A 21885-nucleotide genomic window follows, 5' to 3' on the forward strand; every position below is an offset into this window, starting at 1 on the left:
AATAAATAAATAAAAAAAAAAAATTAAGTCCCACTCACCAGCTGCAGCAGCAGTGATCAGGGCCTCTGAGGGCTCGTGGCAGAGGCCCCTGTGTAGTGCAGGGCAGTGGGGAATTGCGCCCCCCCCCCCCACCCCAGCACCTGCGCGGCAGCTGCCCCATGGCATGGGTGCAGCATGGCTCAGTAGGGCGCTGCACGCTGCCTGGGAGCTGAGCACTGCCACGCTCCACCTGACACATGGAGCTGCCTCAGCTCCCAGGTGAATCGAACAGGAAGCTGGAGAATCGAACCGGTCCAATTCCCCAGCCCCATGCTCAATTTGCCTGGGAACTGGGGCAGCTCCATGCATCAGCCAGAGCCCGGCAGCACTCACCCTGGCGATCCCAGCTCCCAGGCAGCGCATGGTGCCCTGCCAAGCTGTGCTGAACCTATGCCACACAGGTGCTAGGTGGGGGGGGCAATCCCCACTGCCCCCCACAGCCCTGCACTGTGCAGGGGGCTCTGCCACCAGTGCCCAGAGGCCCCAATTCCCACTGCTGCACCAGTAAGTGCAGGGCTTTAAAAAAAAAAAGTGCCAGGAGGCTGGAGCCAGGTGGGGGATGGGACCAGGCAGGGCAGCCATGGGGGTTTCTCCCACAGCTTCCACCCCCAACCAAGGAGAGGCAGGCACAGCCACCCGGCTGTGCCTGCCTCTCCCCAGCCAATCTGAATCACCGAATCTGTCCGAATCAGTGCCAAATCTTCTGAAGCTGATTCGGTTCGAATCACTGTCCTCCGAATGCACCAAATCTGAATTGAATACTTCCCTATTCACACAGGCCTAGTAGCTATGCTATACAAAGAAAAAAACATTGTTGAAATGTGTATAGCAATTATACATTTGACATTCTGTCCAAGAAAAGAAGTTAATGTAAAATGACTTCCGTTTACACATTCTTTATGAAAGAGAAAACGGAGTGATTTTTATATCAAACCATACCACCTGTACTGAATTAAAACTGAACTGTGGCCTCATGCTTAGCACTGCAGTGCAGGAAGAAAGCTAGACTTTGCCTCTTAAAACTTAAGTATTGAGAGCACAGAAGAAGCTGAAGGCTTGCAAACATTCATTACAGAAAGTAAAGTAAGTGCCATGAAGGTGAAGATTTTTGCAACCATGTATGTATTACTGATCTGCTGTCTGTGGCCTGAGTGTGTTTTACTCAACACAGTTATAACACAGTTAAGAGATGTGAAAAGGAGTTTGGCAGCATCTAGATGAGTGATTTTCAACCAGGATGTCATGCACCTTTGGGTTCTTTGAGATCCTTTCAAGGGTGTCACACAACATTAGCGCTGTTAGGTGCACACACTTGATTTACAAGATAAAGCCAGAAATTTCAAATAGAAATCCAGAACATAAAAACGTTCTGACCCATTGCACTTCGATGTCTTGCAATAAACCCTCTTATTTTTTTACTCCAGAAGCCTGCATTTGCTCTAAAAGCTTGTATTTTTCCAAGGGTGCCGAGTCCAAAGAAGAGTGACTGGAGTCTACAAAGGTTGAGAACCACTGAACTGGACAGCATAGTGAAAAATTTATAAATGGAACATAAGGGGAGGAAAGGGAAAGCCTTTCGAAATCATAAATATGTTTCCTATAAAGGAATAGCAATGAAAATAGTCTAACTTGTACTTTCATGAGGGTAAACAGATTTCAGCAGGGGTGTTAAATTCAAACCAACTGGTAGGCCATATTCCCTGCTGGCAGCCAGGAAGTGGGTTATCTGCCCCCAGGGCTTGATGACCAGATCCTGATCCAGGCCATGGTGCTTCTCATCACAGCTGCTGGACCACTGTCAGCAGCCATGGTTCATCCCGTCTCATTTTCCCATTGCTGCCTCCCCCCCCCCGATTTTAATCACTGAGGTGTAAGGTGCCAGCAGCAGCAACATTAACCCTCTGGGTGGTGGCCCACGCTGACAAAGCAGCTCTAGCAACAAGTCCCATGGCCTGGATCAGGAAATGGGTCATCCAGCCAATTAAAAGCACTGCAGGCCAGAGCTAGATCCATCTGCATGTCTGATGCTACACAGCATTATAGCAATCTTAAGACATGGTTATTACAATACATTACCATAGCATACATTAAAACGGAGGTCTTACTTTTTTGAGGACCTTTCCTCTATGGCCTCTAAAAAGGAAAATGCTTTTTGGGGTTTTTTTTGTCTTTAAGCACCTTTCCTTCTCTAGATGTCCTGTCATTGCATCATAGAATTTTCTTTATAAAAAGGAAGAAGGGAGAGAGGAAGACAAACTTCCTTACCCCTTTCCTAAAGCACAAGGGATATTACCTACAAACTATAAATTGTACCTGGTCAACTGTTCTGTATCAGGAATCCGTCACCTAATAAAATGCAATCTAGCTTCAGGACTCATTTGCCATCACCATGAAAAGATTAACTTAAGACTTCCACTGTATTAGGTCTTTGCTTGTGTAGCAAAACCCCCAGGTTCTCTTTTTTTAAAATGATTTATTTTAAAACGCATTCCCTCCCCTTCCCCAATCATTTCTGACTTTTTCTCTCCCTCTCTTTTCTCTATAGATAAGTATAAGTAAGCTAAGATGTAGGATAAGCTTTAAACATTTTTATTTTGGTAGCAAGTTTTTGGTTTTGCATATCCACTGTAGTATATTGTATTATCATCATTTTCATACTGATTTTTATTGTTTCATATGGATAGTGTATGTTTTAGGCCTGTGTTTGTAAGTGAACCAAAGTCATGTCAAGTTTCCATTTTATATGTCAAGCCTCCATCTTCTGTCCTCTGCCTGGGCATCCCATGTTGCAACTGTATGAGTCACATACCCCTCCCATGTAAATTGGTTCCCAGATGAATGAGTGTGATTGGAAATGACTGAAATACAATGGTAGCAGGCCTCTACTGACTGGACCATCACCTTGCACTGATTCACCCAGGAACCACGGACCTCACCCAGGAACAGAGACAAGACCAGCATTTGAAAGACAAAGGACCCTGCAAAACCAGCAACTCTCACCATTACAAACACCAGAAACTGCACATCCCTGCACGGAGCACACATGCTCAGTACACCAGGGGCTGACCCTTGCCTGGGGATGCCTCCTGTCACTAGGGTCACACAAGGTCTGCCCCTATAAAAAGGGGCAGTGAAGACGGACCCAGTGGGAACGCCATTTCCATCTGGACCAGCACCATGCCACACCACCTATCCACCCAGAGGCCCTGCCGGCGACCCCCCTCTGGACAAGGATCCTTTCCAGCCCGGATAGGTAGATATTTACCTGCACACCTCCTCCTACAATTTGGACTCTCTCTCTCCTCCTGGACTTCAGCCCCCGCACCAAGCCTCTTTAACCTAACCCCTGCTGCCATGGGGGGGGGGGGGGGGGTGTGTGTGTGTGTGTGTGTGTGTGTGTGTGTGTGTGTGTGTGTGTGTGTGTGTGTGTGTGTGTGTGTGTGTGTGTGTAAGGGAACCAATTTGGCATTGTGTCACCATCTCCCCTGTTCAATAAAACCACTGTCATTTTTAAGCCCGAGCTGGGTCATGTTTTACTGAATCCTAGTCCCTTCCTTATCTTAAATTCCTCCCTCATTCTTTCTCTCTCTCTCTCTCAATTCCAGCCCCCACCCCTCTTCACTAGTTTCCCAATCTCCTCTCAATTCCTACTGCCTTTTCCCTGTGACTTTCTGCTGCCTTTCTCTACTTTCCTGCTGCCCCTCAGTCTCTTCTGCCACTTTTCCTGTGATTTTCTGCTGTCCCCCTGCGTCCCATGCTCCTACTGCCTTTTCCCTGTGGCTTTCTGCTGCCTTTCTCTGCTTTCCTGCTGCCCCTGCCACCTTTCAGTCTCTCCTGCTGCTTTTTCTGTGATTTTCTGCTGTCTGTCTCTCTGTTTTCAGGCTTCCCCCCTCCCCTGCAGCTTCCCAGCTCCTGCGGTTTGCTCCAGCTTCCAGCACCTACTACTTCTCTAGCTTCCCCGGAGCCATCGTCTGGCTCCCCACACCCAGAGCCCCTCTTTAACACCCACACTTTCCCTTAGTCCCATTTTTCCCTCTCCCCATCTACCTTTTCAGCTTCCCCGTAACTCTGGCTCCAGACCCAGCCTCTGTGCCCGCACACTTCCCTGTTCTGCAGGCTTTGGGCATTGTCTTTTAATCAATTAAGATCAATTAACCTAAAGTTACCCCCGAGCCTTAGTTCTTCAGCCCAGGCCCCTGTAGTCTACTGGTTCTAATCCCGGTCCTGGTAACTAACTCCCTACACTTCTACTTTCTTACCTTAACCTTTCCCCAGGTATCCCAAGTACACCAAACACATACATACATACACATCACAACACAGGAATTTACCTGTGTATATGTGTAGGTGGGTGGTGTGTGTGAGTTAGTGAATACACATATATACACACACACCAGTGTGTGTGGGGGGGGGAGGAGATATGAACTAGTAACCCACGTATGTGTATTGGATGTGCAGGTGTTGGTAACTGATTCTGTCCAAATCTGGTGTGTGTAGCGTGTATGGGCTTAAACTGGCGATATGTGTGCATGAACCTAGACTGGTTATTTTGAATGTGTGTTGCTAGTGTGAGTGTGTGTATATATGGCATTGTGTGCATGACATACGAATTAGTGATCTGTGTCTAACTTTTGGGGTGTATAGTGTACGTGCCTGAATTGGTGATAAGTATGCATGTGCCTGGGTTGGTTTGGATGTGTGTGTGCCTGAGCTGGTAGTGTATGCACCTAACTGATTTGTGTGTGTTTTGTATATGTGCAATTGTCACACCCTCCTAACAGCGCAATATTGAGATCCTGAGAGTTGGCCTGATCCCCCAGGGCAACACCTGCACCACATTCCAAACTACAGCATGTATTCTAGTGCTGCACACAGAGATTGAACTTTTCTGCCTACCACTGTGAGCTTACAGATACAAAACACTAAAACAAGACCTCTCATTTGATTCAAATTACTTTTTAAACATTTAAAAACAGGTCTCCCAAGGTGTGTCTAGATGAGCATGGACGTACAGTATGCAGTGTCGCAGACCCATCTATAGAGCCACATATTGCACACACCGCACATGCAGACATTCCCTGCACTGCTACTCTGCAGCATGGAGAGTTTTTTTGACCCTGGGAGATCCTGGGGTGTCCAAAAAAACCCCCATACCTAAAATAAAAAAGGGGCAGCACACATGGCAGAAGTGCACACCACCGTAAGCCAGAGCTGCTTGAGAATACATCTATATTTATTAATCAAAGAAATGCATGGAGAAAACAACATACGAAGTTAAGAGCTTCCAGTTTGTTAAGCAGATTACTAGTAATAAGATTTTCTTTTTTAGGTTTGATATTTTCACTCAGCAGTAATGAAATCAGTAGAAGCCAACAGATCTGCCTTACATTTTTAAATAGCTATTTTAAGGAGGAACAAACCCACTAGCATATCCTGACATTTTCACAAGTGTCATTTTGCAGCTAAGTCAAGCTATATTTTTAATAAGACATCTTGCATCTTCAATACACACAGAAAAAAGCTGCAGGAATTGCTCTGCTTTTTCCAACAGAACAATGTCACAAAAACTGCAAAGCCATGATTGACATGCCTTGCACATAAAACACAGAGCTATGGATGAACGGCAAATTATAAAAGAGACCTTAAGTAACACAACACCTAACATTAAATTTCTAAGCCATTTTCCAGGATTTACACAATGATTATCAACTTACATTTGCCTGAAGTGTTATATTCACAGCTTTAGGAATTCTGGTATCTGATTAATGTGTATGCTGTATGTGCTGTAGCCACTTTGTAGTGTTTATGAAGTCTTTCAATGTGCCCTTGAAAAGGGAAGAGATGAAAGAGAAGGAATATATGCTCTTAGGCACTACAGAAATATACTGCTGCTTTTCTTTTAAAGACATGCATTGCTTAAAACTAATGTACATTTTTACTTCCTTTTGTTTACCTGTAGGGCTCACAAACTTTAGAGAACAGAAATATGGAAGAAGCTTAAACCTGAGATTCTTCGCCTCCAAGAGGAAAAGCAAGGTATGTGTATATCTCTCTCTCAATTCCAGCCCCCATATCTATCATGTTCAGCACAGTACTACACACCCTACCTTGCAACTCACTATACTTTCTTTAAAATAAAGAAGTATCACACACCCCTTATAAAATACAGCTCACCATAAAAACGACTCAAAGTACTCTCTATACACAGCACTTTGTCTATTTCCTTTATGTCAAGGAATAGTGTTACTGGACTAAAGCCTCCTTAAAAAACCAAAACAACAACAACAACAAAAACAAAAACTTGTCAATTGAAGTGGCCCTGACACCAAACCCCGCAAGGTCCCAATCTCTTCAGTATCTTAAGATCCTATGCGTGCTTAGTCCAGAAAGAAGAGGTGCAAGCACTACGAAAGCCTGCCACCAAGTCTGCCTTAGTCCTGATACCAGTAGCTGAGGATTTGACAGAGCTCTTAGTCCATTTTGATACCATCATTACACAGTGAGAAGCCTTAAAACACATGAACACCCCCTCCACCCCCAAAACACAATATAGAGTTCAACTACCTACACATAGTTCTGTCCCAAGCCACTGGTTCTCAACCTTTTTAGACTCAAGACACCCCTGAGAAAGAGTGCTAGTTCTTAGTTTTCACTCTTTTTTTTATTACAGAAAAATAGAACTATTCTCTAGGGCAAAGAACTCAGAAAGACCACAACAGGTCAGAATGATTTTAACACTACGCTATTTGAAATTTCTGGGCTTAGTTTGAGAATCATGTTAGCACTGTTAGTTGTGCAAACATTTCAGGGGTATTGTGGGATGCCATGAAAGGAGTGCTATGGAACCCTGGTTAAGAGTTATTGTCTTAAGCATATGATATTCAAAGACCTTTTGATATGTAGGGTACAGACTAATTTTAGCAGGATGAAAATAGAGGTGCAGGAAGTGCACCAAGAGAATGTTAGGTTGATTTAAAAAAAAGACAACCAGAAAATTCTGACATTAATTTTGGCATAAATCTAAGATGGTGATGCAATGGAACCGTGTTCCTGAAGAATACAGTGAAGGAAGGAATAGCTTTCAGAACTTAATCTTCTTGTAATAGATGTGTGTTCAGAAAGGACAGGTGAAGTACAGGCACACCTTTCCAAAGCCAATACATCCTCTAACCCTAGGCTCAGATCTCATATTAACATTGACTCAAGAAGGAAATTTAGTCTTTTAAAAAACAAAAAGTCTCTGACAGTTAGATGACAGTATTTGCTACACTGGTAGATAAGCATGTTTCTTTCCTCTGCATAAGAGGAACACCTCTGCAATTGATTTTCTGAGCATAGTGGAGAGCACATTGCAACACTGCTCACCACAACTATTCATTGACCACTTGACTGTCCTATTTCTTCATCAGTAATCTTTCTACTGCTTGTTTCAAAAACCACCAGAGCTAGATATGTCATCTGCAAGTCCATATTTTGTTTCCTAGATGACTGGCAGTGACAGAGCACTGTTCCACTTGTTTACAAAGAACTTTGTGGTCACATGATTCTTGAATCATATTCTTCTGTGACAAATGCTGTGGACAAATAATTTTAAGAGACCCAGTTCTCACTATATTGCTTAACATGTGAGACTTCTGAAAGATTAAAAGAATTTCCATGTCATCCATGTAGCTTTTACCCTAACTAACATTGCAACAGTACCATTCACAGTTAAGCATTAACACTTACAAGATCACCATGAAACACAGCACTAAAGACCACATCACTGATCTAGCAGCTTTCCTTCAGCAGGAGTACAGCTTGCTAAATGTCTATAAAGGCTCCCTCTGGTGGGGGAGGGTAGCTGGTCTGCTACAAAGACCAGGATAGCACAGATAGAGGATATTTTCTGTACAGGTACTAAAGTAGATTTCTATTGTTAGTATATCCACAGAACCAGGAATGAAACAAAGGATCACTTTCAAAGATTTCTCACAAAGTTTGTAACAGGCAAATTTGTAAGAGTTAGGTGTATTCTAGTATGGGTACATAAAGGTTCCCTGGTACCCATGGTAAGCAGCTGTCAGTGCCAAGCTTTTCTTGCTGAGACACTTGACAGAGAAAAAAAAGAACTCAGAAGATTAGACTGATTACACATAAGCGAGTGAAAGTGTTTTGTTAAACTAGGACAACTATAATACGAAAAAGTAAGTATAGTCCAAGCTACAAAAGGCTAGGTAGAAATGACAGTATTAGCAAGATCAGCCTGTATGTGCTAAAGTAGGTTTGGTTTACTTTTAATGTCCGTAATAGGATATGGGCCTTCTTTTCAGGATATGAAGCATCTTAGGCAGAAGACTTCCCCCACCCTGAATTAGTGAGGCACTTGCACAATTCCATATTTAAAACGAAATCTATTTCTGCTCTGAAAAGTGATACCATTAGCAGGATCTGTGCCATTCCCCATCCATTTTCATAAAGTAGAAAAGAAAACTCTCTCACTCAGCTCCATAATTCTACCTCATGTTACAAGGAAGTTAGCAAGGGTAAGGACAATCAAATAGCAGCAAGCTGAAACGGCAACAAAAGATTTACTGCAGAACAGCTGATGCATGTTAACTAGATCTTCCTGCCCTTCCCCCTGGTAAGTGAAAGCTAAACCCTGACAGCTTAGCTCCATTTTATTCATGGATAAATCATACCAGGTTACCTTACACTTATCATGAAGGAAAAAGCAGCAGACTGACAGTTACACACATCATCCTGAGTGCTGTCAATCTGCTGTACTCTGTTCACACCCTCACATTCCTCTAAAACCAGGTTTGCCAAACTCATCTGGACCCAGAGGCAAGATGAGCAGCACAAGAATGGTTAATGGACCTAATCAGGCCCATGGTGTCATGTTCCCTGCCCACCCTCCCCTGTGTGCTGTCAGCACTCAACTGGGACCGACAGCCATCACAGTCTAGTCAGAGTTGTCCCATGTGGCATGTGTCAGAGACCCAGGAGCAGCATCAGGGGGTGGATGACAGGGCTCTGTAGGCCAAATCTTTCAACACCCCTGCTCTATACTATATCAAGTTGAATTAGTGGTGACAACACAGCATGAAAGAGCAGAAAAGAAACTTGAAAATAATTACATATATTAAAACCAAGTGCTTTCTAAAAAGGGCACTTCAAAGCTACCTCAAATCATTTCTATGAGACAGACCTTTCTAAACCTTTTAAAATCGGGGACTTTGAGTTAGATCTTGAGAACACATTAAGAGGACAAAAATCTAACAGACGTAAAGATGTCTTATCTTATTCTAGCAATTTTCTAAATCAATACTACATATATTTCTGTAAATTGCAGCCAAGTCTGCAATCCTAAAACATGCCCTGTTCACACTAATCATCCTGATGATCCCAAATGCTTAACTGAGTGATAACAAGTACAGGGGACAACCGATTCAATTCTCATTCCTTCCTTCATTGTTAAATATATATATGTATTATTATTATTAATAATCAATTCCAGCTATATGGAGGCTTCAGGGAGATGGAGGGAGCTAGTGGCAGTCCCTCTCAAACGCCCAAGAATTTAAATAGAACAAAGTCAATTAACTCATGCTCTTTCCAAACTGTCCAGCCTCTTCAAAAAGGGAATAAAAGTAAACATGGGCTATACAGGGCAGTAAAACATCAGTGAGTCAGTCTTCTACATGCAGTAGATGAAAAGTTGCATCCCTGAAAAAGAAGTATCACTTCCTTGCCAGCTCGTGTGCTGTGTGGTATCCTGGTCTAACTCAGTTCCCAAAAAAAGCAACATCAAAAAGAGGACACAACTACCTTTACCTTAGGGCTTCTAATTGTCATTTTACCCTCCTCTCGTCAGGTCAGAGTACTAATCAGACCGCATTAGTGATTAAGGTAACACTGCTGGTAACATTTGTGGCCTTAGAAGCAGATACTTATCTTAAAGTTCCAGGTAACACATCTTAAGCGTCTTCTAAACACCAATTTTAGATTTTTAAGGAACTTAAGTGGTAAATAACTTCAGAAAATAAGTTAGGAAAAACAAGCAGCAAAAAAACAACAAAAAACAAAAAAACAAAAAACCACAAAAAAACAGCCCCCTTTCCAATGAGAAACAGTACCTGCACAAAGCTTGAGTCATACTTGCATCTTTTACATTCGGATCTGTAGTAAGGCTCCTGATGAGTACTGTAATCATCTGTAATGGGATATGCTGCACAAGGCTTGCCAGTGCAACAGAAGGTTCAAATGAAGCATCTATAATAGTTGAACATGACATCTTGTGAGAAACAAAGGTACATAAACAGCTATGTTTTACTTCTTATCCAAACATATTTAAGTTTTTAGTGTGGCTGGAAAAGATTTTAAAAAAAGACACTGATGCCCTGTCCTGATACTGAAGTTCTTTCTGTGTACAGATCAATGTTTATTAAAATGTTAATTTTACTTTATCTGATAGATTCACTTCTTTCATTAAAACTGCCTGACAGATATGGGTAAAGGAAAGTAACAAGTAGTTCAAAGTCTACTTTATTTTGATTGTCTAAAAGAGTAGTGCTTTTCAGTTCACTAAAATGTTTTTTGGAAGATGATTTGTCGCACTCTGCGTTAGAAGCCAAGTGTTGTTTTGAGCTGCTTCATTATGATATGGTATATCAGCACTGCTTTAGCGGCAAGGAAGGTTTCTATAGCATCTGGATTTTTACAATATCAAGTTTCTAGCTCTTCCAACTCGTTTTCATCCAAAAGCTGTCTTTGCAATGCAGTATCTTCTCAGTGAGTCTACATATCAAGTTTATAGGTTTAAGACCAGAAGGGACCATTACAATCATCTAATCTGATCTGCAGAACACAAGTTACTGAATTTCAGCCAGTAGCATATGGGAATACATGCTGATGAATGTAATGCAGTATCTTTGATGTGCATTTGCTTAAAACCTTCCTCATCCCAAGAAAAAACGTTCACCCTGGCATTAAAAATTGTAAGTAGAAACTTGAGTTCCTAGGAAAGTGTCACCATCTATCCTAACAGATTAATTTAGGAACCTGTCTGTTACAACAGTATCCCTGTGAATGAGAATATTATCTCTGAGAATTCAGTCCGAAGCCTCCTACTACACTAGACTAGACAGCAATGAAGGGAGTCCAGCTTTGCCATTTTTCCTCCAAACCAACTGCTAGGAGGGTGACTGACCCCAGGAGAACACTTAAAAATTATAATCACCTTGAGGAATAATATTCAAATTTAACCAGCAGAAGAAAAATAAAGTGTGGCTTTAAACCACACTGAGCCACATTAATGTCACAATTCTCAGAGGACACATGTCAGAGAGTAAGAAGCTTACTCTTAAATTTTTGACTACATGAATATGTACAGGCTTTTTATCATACAGGCACCTGCTCTAGTGATAAGAGTAAAGGTAAGTTCCTGCCTCTCCCAAACCTTGTAAATGACTAAGAGCTTCACAGTGACATGTGGTCATGTTTACAAGCGAGCTTCCTGTTTCTTTGGTCTGATGGCCACTCCATAAGTCAGCAAAGGCCAACATTCAACAGGTGCACCACAAATTAGCCCTGCAGTCTCCCTGAGGGCCACTCCAATCCCCTACCTTTGCCCAATCTGCTATTCTGGTTTCTGTTTCCTATCTCATGCTCCCTGCTCCACTGTCTGCTCCTGGCCAACCTGCTATGCTGGTTTCCACTTCCTGCCCTGCGCCGCCCGCCTGACCTGCTGTTTTGCTTTCTGTTCCCTGCCCAACCTGCCAGTGCACTGTTTGTCCCCTCCCTGATCCCCTGCAAGCTACGTGCAGACCATGCCTGTGCCATTTGTGGTGTCTGTCCCACAAGGTGGCTGCCCGTGTTGTGCCCCCTTCATGCCCAGCCCCAAAGCCCTCTGGGCGACCCAGCAGGTTCCCCCTCCTCGCAACTGCTTGTGCCCGAGACCTCCGAGTCAGAGGCACTAGACAACAGGCACTGCTACCCTCTCAGGGGCCATCACAGAACTACATGTGAGCCTGGAAAGCCCCCGCTGCTGCCCCCAAACTGCCCTCCCCCCAGCCAGGCCAGCCCCTGCTGGCTGGGCCCTCCTCACCCGTGGAGGAGATAAGGGCGAAGAGCTCCTGCAGGGAGGGCAGCAGGGCGTCAGGCTCAGCCTTCCAGAGGGCACGCAGGAGGCTGCTGACCTGGGCCACTTGCGAGACGTAGAGGCGCAGGTCAGGCTCACGGCCGCCCGGCGGGCTCTGGAAGTGCGCCATGGTGCGCACCAGCTGCTGGCAGAAGGCGAGGGCTGGCTTGCGGCCGCGGGGCAGGCACTGCGGGAAGTCGGCCAGCAGCTGGCAGAGGCGGGCACAGAGTGGTGGGCCCGGCCGTTCACCCAGCAGCCGCAGCGCCTCCGCCCGCAGGGCCTCGAAGAGCTCCAGCACCGAGGGGCAGCTGATAAGCAGGCGCAGGCCGGCGCGCACATAGTCCAACACGGCCGGGTCGCCGCGGCGCCGCTCGCCGTAGCCGCCCCGCAGCAGGCCCAGCACCAGCGCGCGGTTGAAGAAGGCCTCGAAGTCGGCGCGGTGGTAGCGCGCGTAGGCCTCCAGCACCTGGCGGCCCACCTGGCGCTGGAAGGGGTCGGGGCCCTGCAGGATGAGGCGCGTGCTGAGCGCGAACATGGCGCGGCACTGCGCCTGGCTCAACGGCGTCTCGGCCGATTCCACCACGCGCCGCACGATCACCCGCTTCAGCGGCAGCGGGTGCGACGAGCTCACCAGCCCCTCCAGGATCTTGTCCATGGCCGCCGGAGGGGGGAAGCGGGGGGCCGCGCTCAAGCCCGGCCCGGCCGCGGCCTCCGCATCCGGCCCCGGCTGCCGGGCCACTCACCTCCCAGGCGCTGACCCGGAAGGAGAACCCCACCCGCCGGAAGCCGGGGGTGGAGCAATTGAGACTACTCAGAACGGCCCAAGCCGCTGCGGCCTAGCAACGCGACGCAAACCTCACCCCCCCCCCCCCCGCTCCTCAGGGCGGCTTCGTGTGGCGTCACTGCCCGCCTGGCCAATCCGACGCGGCCGCGGGAGGGAGGGGGCGGAGTGAGGCGATAGGAGGGGCTGAGGGAGAGCGTCAGGTGCTTCTTGCCTACCCTCTCCGCCACCTGCTAGCTCCCATCCTTGTTCTGAGCGGGGCAACGTTGGGCGCCAACGGCTGGGCCGCGTAGGCAACGCCCTGGCCCCGCGCCCGCCCCCACCCCCCCGCCCTTCTCGGGGTGGGCTCGGACCGTGCTGGCATCATGCGTGGAGGAAAAGCAAGGGCGCCTTAAAGAATACCTGTGCACGTAGATTCATAGATTGTGAGGCTGAAGGGACCTTGTAAGATCGTGGGGTCCAGCCCGCCCTGCACCAAGCGGGAAAGACAACTGGGGTCAAGTGACCCCCAGGAAGGCGACCATCCAGGCTCTTCTGTACATACAGACGTGCATGCGTGCACGTGTACGCATCTAGGTTGTAGCCCTAGTGGTCTAGAGGCAAAAGGAATCAGAACTCGTGACAGAGCAGAAGTGATTTGGGCAAAAACAATTCCTTTAATGCCAGCGTTTGGGCACAAACACCCTTCTTCAGGAGAAAAGAGTGTACCGTTCTCCTGGGGATTCCAGCTTTTCTCTTGAGCCGAATCTGTGTATGTAATGAACTGCTCCAAACTGGCGATTTTATCTTCACCTCTCCTATGAAATACAAGCTTTCATTTCTACCCAGGAGAATGTGTACAATCTTTTCTCCTATGCCTGAAGAAGGGTGTTTGTGCCCAAAAGTTTGCAATTAAGGATTATTTTTTGCCAAAATTTAGCTGATCTAATAAAAGATGCCACCACTGCCACGAGCTCTGATTCCTGTGTACATATATGTAATGGCAGCCATCAACCGTGTGTGTGCACGCGCTCCTTAGACTCACTGTCTCAGGGGTGTATCAGGTCCTGTGCGTAGGAGGGTGCCACACCAGTGCTCTGGCCCTCAACTCTGTGGTCCCATGGGTCAGAGGAGTGCACAGGGAGAGTGCCCAGGTCTGGCCTCATGATACCCAAATGAGGCACCGGGTGCCTGGACCCACGCTTCGTGCAGCCCAGCTCCTGTCTTGGTCTGCCCATATTGGGCCCCATGTGCCCAGGTCTTGCTGGGTCCTGTCCCCTTGCGCTACCCCAGCTCCACATGCCCCATTCCATGTGGAGGGCCTTGCTATTCTGCCTGCAAGCAGGGTGGGAAGTAACCCTGGCAGCAGGGGAGTGGCAATTAACACTGGCATCTCTTACCCTCCTCCCATTGTCACATTTTTGGACCCATAGGAAGCCCAGCGGGCTGGATGCCATGGCTCAGCAGGCCAGGTCTGACCCCAGGAGTGCCCCATGCTAGAGCACAAGGCCAGCTGCCCAAGAGCAGGACTGGGTCCTGCAGGAATTCATCATGAGTTTTGGTTGGCTTCATGAGCCCGAGAAGGGTACAAAAAACCTTGTTACAAGGTGTAAACTGTAATCTTCTGTCCTGTCCCTATGTAATATGAATGTATCACTAACAGAAGCTGCTCTATCACTGGACTGAACTCAGGGGACAAGTGTGAAAGCAGCTGAGTAAAGAAACCAACCAACCAAACAAGGTAAACCGGTCATAAAACCATTCTTAGTCAGAAAACAAAAGCAACTAAAAAGGCCACACGTGCAAAGGGCAGATTACTTTGGATGTGATTTGAATCTAAATAAAGCATTTTTCTTTCTGCTTTTCAAACGTGCCAGTATCAGAGTCTGGTTTGTCCCAGCACAGGATGGTGCCATATATAACTACATTCTTAACCCATTTAATCCACTAATGGGTTCAAGCCACTCTGTACTTTTGCCGTGTTTCTTCCCTCATCTGTAGAAGGCGATAATACAGAGCTGTTGTGTTGATTAATTATGAAGAGGCAGCACTATGATCATATGTGCTAATTATTAATACTATGCAGGAAGTGGTGACTAAGGTAGGTTCTATGCATTTCCAGGTTGCAGCACAATTACAAACTACTTTGGCTTCATTCTGTGATTACTGTGGTGTCATCAACAATATCTAATGTGTGTTTGCATTATCATACAACCTTTAATTACATGATCACATGCCATAGCCAGGTATTTCATGGTCCAAAAATGAGGATTGGACAATTAGTGGCCAGCTGTGAACATACTGGTGAGTGAGTTCCTTGTTCAACCTCGTATTGGAGCTCTGTGGCAAAAGCAGAGATAGAATCCAGTTTTCTTTAGTAGCACTCCCTTTTGGGGTAGACATAGTCTATCCTTGCTCCATTCACTGCCCTCCTCCCAACTTATGTAACAAAGGTCGTCTTACAAACAGCATCCTTCAGTTTACTACCAGAGAGCATTTGAGCACTAAACGATGCTGGGGTTCTATATAAAAACATCAAGGGATCATGTAATTAAAGACTGTATTGCATGAGGGCATTTGGCGTGTTGGATCAGATGTATCATATTTTGGGAAAGACATGCATAGGAACCATGGTTCTAATGGTTTTGGTATGGGGGTGTTGATTGTAGCAGCAGTGGAGATATGTTGATAGGTTAAGCATTTCTTTCAAGGCTATGTCTCACTTGATATCTGTTGAGCAATGGAGTATTTGCTTCTGGTGATGGATTGGACAAGATTAAGAGGTTGTTTGAAACCCAGGAATGGAGGGGTTGGGAATATTTCTCTCAAGATCTGATCTTTGTCAAGTATAGGTTGTAGTTATTTGATAATTCTTTTGTTTGGTTCCAGCATGGGGTGGTAGGTGGCCACCACAGAGGTGTAGTCGCAGGGAATTTCTTATTGTATTGTAGTAGGTTTCTGTGGAGTATTTGGAAAGCTCTTTCAAATGTACAGTCTATTTCTCTGCTGGAGTGTCCTTGTTATATAAAGATATACAAAAAACTACGGTTTCTACACATGACTTTTCCAAACTATGATGCATCTCATCCAGTTCACCAAATGGCAGCAGCATGAGTGCAACTAAGCAGCAACTATGCACCAGAATGAACTCTCACAGGAAAAATATAAAGACCAGGGACCACATACACCGTTTCTCACAGAACAACTATTCCCTCTGACCTTACTATCCTCGTGCTCAAGGAACACCTACCAAACATCTTTAAAAGGCAAACCTGGGAACAAAAATTCAGAATCTGGCTGGACACTAGGAACCAAGGATTTGACATTGATATTGGTTTTATGGCTCATGATAACCTACCAGATCTCTGAATTCTCTCCACACATGAAAGGTCAGGTAGACCCTCCTCCTCTTTGATAGGCCTGGATCTCCCAGTAATCAGCTAATTGTTTGTCTGAAACCACTGGGAGTTTTTCTCCCTTCTCTTGGAACTTTTTTTTTTACTATGCTGTGTTGGCTCTCACTGCTCAGACCCAATGAAGAATGTTTTGCATTCAAAAGCTTGTCTAATTCTATCCTAAGTAAACATTTGCATAATTCCTGGGTCATTATAGCTACATCCTCACGCTAACACTACCATAACATTAAAAAAACAAAGTAAGGGGGAAACCCATTGGAATTCCAACCAGTATAACTATACTGACCCTCTGCATCAGTCATCATAGATTTGGACCTTTAGATCCACAACAGAGATTTATGCTGTTTGAAATAATGCAGTAACTAGTTGCATTAGTGGGCTGTTATCATGTACATGGACTAAATGCTACAGGGGAAGGAGATTCCCACTTGGTCCCTGGGTTTCAGAGCTTGTCACTGACATGCTGAGGTTGAGAACTTCTTTCTACTTCTATTCACCACCTTCACCAGCTCCTATTCTTTCATCTGCTGCTGATGCCTGCCTCTCTCCTTCTCCCGCACTGAAGGGGATTCAGCCCCTCCCCTTGATTTTTTTTGTCTTTCCAAGGTGCACCCTGACACACCACTTTCCACAGCCTCCCATTTTTCACCTCCCTGCACTATAGTCACTGCTTTTCCCATTTTCTCCACACCACTGAGTACCAGTAAAAGGGACAGTGAGAGCACAGAAGAGTCAGGCTGTCTACTCTCAAGTTTTGGTGCCCAGTGTTACAATAGCTAGGAGAAGCAATCACAAGGAAAAGTTGTGGTTAGTCCCTGGGTTGGAGCATAATCAGTGCAGACAGATTATTCAGAGGATTTAGATGCTACATCTCTACTTAAGTGTATGCCTACTGAAATTTTTTTCAGGGACTGATAAATTGGCCAAATACAGATCAATATTGTTAAGGAAAGTGCAGAGCCCATTCCTAACACAAGAGAAATTTGCTCTGTCAAATTTCAAGACCTGTTTGAAACAAGGAAGAATTAGAGCCTCTTGATAAAACAGCTGCAAAAAGCAACACATTTTTTTCTTACTTTGTTTTTATAAACAGCTAGATCATTTTACATGATCCATTTAAAAAAAATCAACCTGGCATAGACAGGTCTCTGACAAATTTCAGCTCAAACAAGTAAAATTTGACAATGGGATCAGATCAGACAACGTTAAGTGCTGCCACTAGCTCTAACAAACTTAGCAATTTTCAATGCTCTGTGAGCTCATGTCAGCCAGTGCCATCTCAGCAGTCTCTGGATCTGAGATCTTCCATAAACTCTTCAAAAACATTTACCCTGTCCAGCTGTTAGAAAAAACATCTTTATTTTAGTTTTTCTTTACTTGTTTCTTCATTGGTTACAGACCATTCCTTTACTTCATCTACTCTTTAAAATCTTGCCCTTTAAAACACCATCACTTTTCACTGATGCCTGATGGTGTAATGACCTACCTTAACGTCCTCAATACCTGTTCTACAACCTTCCATAGAATAGGAATTGTTTTCTGAACAATCTTCTTTGATTTGATACTGGTTTTCAATCTCTACATGTTCTTCTTGCCCTCACTATGACATCTATGTCATTTGCCTGGCAACTGTCACTTTGGTTTCAGGCATTTTTCCCCTGGGTTTTGCTTCTATGTCATGTGTGATCAGTCATCTTATTATTGCTATTTTTTTCCTTTATCACTAAGCATTCAATCTCCTACAGCTCTCTTCCATTCCATCTGTACATTTCCATAATTTAACACTGGTTAAATTGGACATAGCCTTTCATCTCACCAACAATGCCATATGAAAATTATACCTGAACCTACCGTGAAAGTAATTCCATTGCCATTTCAGCCTGTTCTTCACTCTTTCTTCTCTGGCTTATCTCAAATTTTCAGCATTCAGCTTCTTATTTGTACACCTTTTATTTTCACACCAGATAACATCCTTGGCAGGGATGTAAAATAAAAAGTTCCACAGCTTGAAAATACCGTGAATTTCTTTCCCGGAGTACTATCGAAGAACAAAGTTTACAAGCCTTCAGATTAAAATATATCTCCAGCATTAAGAACCCTGAAAACTAAGCTCCACCTCACTAATTAAAATAAACCAACTCAGGCCAACCACATTAGTCACAGGGTGAGCAATAAACACTCTGCTATGCAGGTGACTCATGCCTACACTTTGGCATAAAGAAAGTGGTAAAAATGTCTCAAATTAATCTCTTGGTAATAGCTGCTGTGCAACACGTGCAGAATCTAAATCAGATCCAAGCTGATAGTAGACACAGCTATCTGAAAAGAACAGCAAACCTTACAATAATGTAATGTTGTAGCTAGCAAAAATAACTGGCAAACCTCTCCCCAGCCCCACAACACTTACCCCCCAAAATAGGTATGGGATCAGGAAAATCAGAGTTAACTTTAAAAGGAAGTCTAATGTCTCCTAAACTTTAGAAATGTACAGTCAAGGTATTTAGAGAATCTGAACTCCTCTGGATTCCAGTCTTCCCTCAGTTCATTCATAAAGCCCAGTTCTAGAAACAGTTATGTACACAATCAAGCAGAGACATAACAGGAAACTCACTTCCTAAACATGACCTCATGTGACTGTGTAGCTCTTAGTCATTTACAAGGTTGGGAGAGGCTGGACTCATCCTTACTGCTATCAAGCAGGGCAGAGATGCCAGAGAGCAGCTGAAGGAGGGAAGAGGAGGGAGAGTATTTCCTGAGTGCTGGTGAGTATGGGATGGTGATGGCCAGTCTGGAGAGTCTTATCTGATACTGGAGACTCAAAGGTCTCACATGCTGCTGCTGTGGCACAATCTGCCCTTACACTGATTGCTGCTGCCTCTATGCAGGCACCCTCTCTAAATCAACATCCAGGCCCAGCGCCCCACTCACCCACTCCTAGTTATGCTACTGCTCAAGAGCGTGAAGTTTACCAAGCCAATTACAGGTGATACCTTGCAAAATGTATCAGGTTTTGATCAAGGACTTTACAGAGGTCATAGACTAGGGCTGTTAATACCTAACATTTTTTAACTGTGTGAGCTCCACATAATCTTTTCAGCTTCTTTTAAATGTGTCATGGCTATATCATTTTGTCAAAAGGACTTTCAGAAGTTTACAATCTATGTCCACAGAAATCTTACCTTTAAAGGGACACCGTATTTTACAGTCTGTACAAACTAGCTTGTTTAATGACAGGTGCAGGTATGGTGCTCTGTTTTCATGCTAACTATTGTCCTTTTGTGTATGTGCTATAATTTCATGGTTCAAACTGAACAGTTTTGTATCGTCAGATATGCTCATCTGTATTCACTTTTAGAACTATTATTCATGGCACAATCCCTGAAGCTGGGAAGTGTATAGAAGAAGGCTGTCAGAGTCTCTCTTAAATGAGTTTTAAAGTAAGAGAAAGTGTCCATGAGCTGTGGGTTTGGTATCATGGTATCAGTGGCACATGGAAGGGATATGGATGGTCAAGGCACATGCCAGGAAGGTTGTATGGAAGAATCAACATGTCCGAGACACATAGGATGTCAGAGGTTAATAGAATGCAGAAATACAAGACATATGGGTAGAAGCTCATGATGGATGGGATTATAGGTCAAGGGCACAGGAAGATCAGAGCACTGATTAGATGAACAGAAGTCATGGGAAGAAAAGGTCATATGGGTAGTGCAAGAGTAGGCATGCAACAACTGCTTCCAACGAGTTGTGAGTGATCCCTTGGAGCATAGGCTTCATTTACATGGAAAAAGAAGGTAGAACAGAACTCTGCCAGGTGGGCTTAAGGGATGGAACTATTAGATCATGAAATAGATCTATGTGGCTGGAGGTGGGGATCTGGGGAATGGATAGCCAGTCCCAGGGGATTTCCCTGTAGATTTTACTTTTTTGTCCACAGAACCATATCTGAAAACCTATAATTTACAGGAGACCTGTGAAGTTAGCAGGTAACAGGGGATGTAAGGCTACAACGTGGTTCCCTTGCCTGTTCCTCCTGTCCCCGACTTAGGGTTCTGGAGGAGCAGGTACGGGAGCTCCAGGCTGAGGTGAGCAGGCTGCAGGGGATCAGGGCTGCAGAGGATGTAATTGACTCATATTTCTGTTCACTGCAGGACCAGTCATCCAGTGTACAGTCCCCTCAGGAGGTGCGTTCAACACAGGAGTGGCAGAAGGTATCCACCAGATCCAGGGCTGCTCGGGCTAGCGTGGTGGAGGCTCCCCAGGTACAACTGGGGAACAGAAACGAGGCCCTGGCAGCCATGGTGGAGAAGGATGAAGGGGATGCCTCCAGCGGGGACGATGCCACTTCATGCAAGACACAGATGGCGCAGAGAGGGAACATCAGGAGGAAGAAACGCTGGGTCCTCGTCATTGGGACTCCATCCTAAGGGGAATGGAGGGATCCATCTGCTGACCCGACCCTATGGAACGAGAGGTCTGCTTCATGCCTGGGGCTCAGATTCAGGACATCACAGAGCGGATTCCAGCCTACATTCGACCCTCAGACCAGCACCCCATGATTCTCATCCACGTGGGAACAAATGACATGGCCAGAGGCAACTCAGACCGCATCATGAAGGACTTCGAGGCCCTGGGGCACAGGTAGTATTCTCCTCTATTCTCCTGGTGAGTAGGCATGTACGGCGACATGAGGCCTGCACTGGCAAAGTCAACCGGCGGTTGGGGAGTTGGTGCTGCCAGGCAGGCCTCAGGTTCCTGGATAATGACCTATACTTTTGCGCAGCGGACTTGCTTGGGTGGGATGGGCTACACCTCTCTCCTAAAGGCAAGCGTGTCTTCTCTTCCAGGTTGGCTGATCTCATGCGGCGTGCTTTAAACTAGCTTCACTGGAGGATGGAGCCATAGGAGGACTTGAGGACACCTCCCAACCAAGACAGGTGACATGCACAAGGAGTACCCAGGTAAGCAACAGGGGTCCTGATAGTTCTGGGAATTGGCAGTTGGCACACACACCAATTCAAGGCCTTAAATGCCTCTACACCAATGCTCATAGTATGGGGAATAAGCAGGAGGAACTCGCCCTCTGGATAGCTACTTCAAACCCAGATATAATAGGGCTCACAGAAACCTGGTGGGATTTATCCCATGACTCGGCAGTTAACATTAGGGGCTATAGACTATACAGGCAGGATAGAACGGGGAGGAAAGGCAGGGGTGTGGTGCTCTACGTCAAAGAGCAATACACATCCTCAACCAGCAGGATGGGGTCTGAGGAGGGGCAGGCTGAAGTGCTCTAGGTCAGGATACAGGGGGCTCGTGGGGAAAGGGACTTAATGGTGGGGGTCTACTACAGACCTCCCAAACCAAGGGGAAGAGCTGGACCACGAATTCTCGGGTCAGCTTGCGGAAGCACTTAAGGCAAGGGATGTAGTTGTCATGAGTGATCTAAATTACCCAGACATCTGCTGGGAGGAGCAGTCAGCCAGGTCTGACCACTCACAAAGGTTCCTTGCCGAAATACAGGACCTCCACTTAACCCAGGAGGTGCA

At 45.5% G+C, this 21885-nt stretch overlaps 1 protein-coding gene across 3 annotated transcripts in view; it reads right to left on the minus strand.

The window, feature by feature from the left end:
- The window catches only part of USP38 (ubiquitin specific peptidase 38), a 32585-nt gene extending 19660 nt beyond the window's left edge, over positions 1–12925 (minus strand). For 2 of the 3 annotated variants that reach the window (XM_019478257.2, XM_006278009.4), the window contains exons 1-2: positions 12128–12925; positions 10158–10293 (exon numbers count right to left, since the gene is read on the minus strand). In XM_019478257.2, coding sequence (XP_019333802.1) covers positions 10158–10293; positions 12128–12815 — 824 coding nt within the window. In that variant the 5' untranslated portion in view covers positions 12816–12925. Of the gene's footprint in view, positions 1–5753; positions 5840–10157; positions 10294–12127 lie in introns of those variants that run through there. The other variant, XM_019478259.2, reaches the window with a different exon arrangement.
- Between the last annotated feature and the right edge of the window lie 8960 nt (positions 12926–21885).

Source organism: Alligator mississippiensis, chromosome 2 (assembly GCF_030867095.1).
Source record: "Alligator mississippiensis isolate rAllMis1 chromosome 2, rAllMis1, whole genome shotgun sequence".
Taxonomy (NCBI): domain Eukaryota; kingdom Metazoa; phylum Chordata; order Crocodylia; family Alligatoridae; genus Alligator; species Alligator mississippiensis.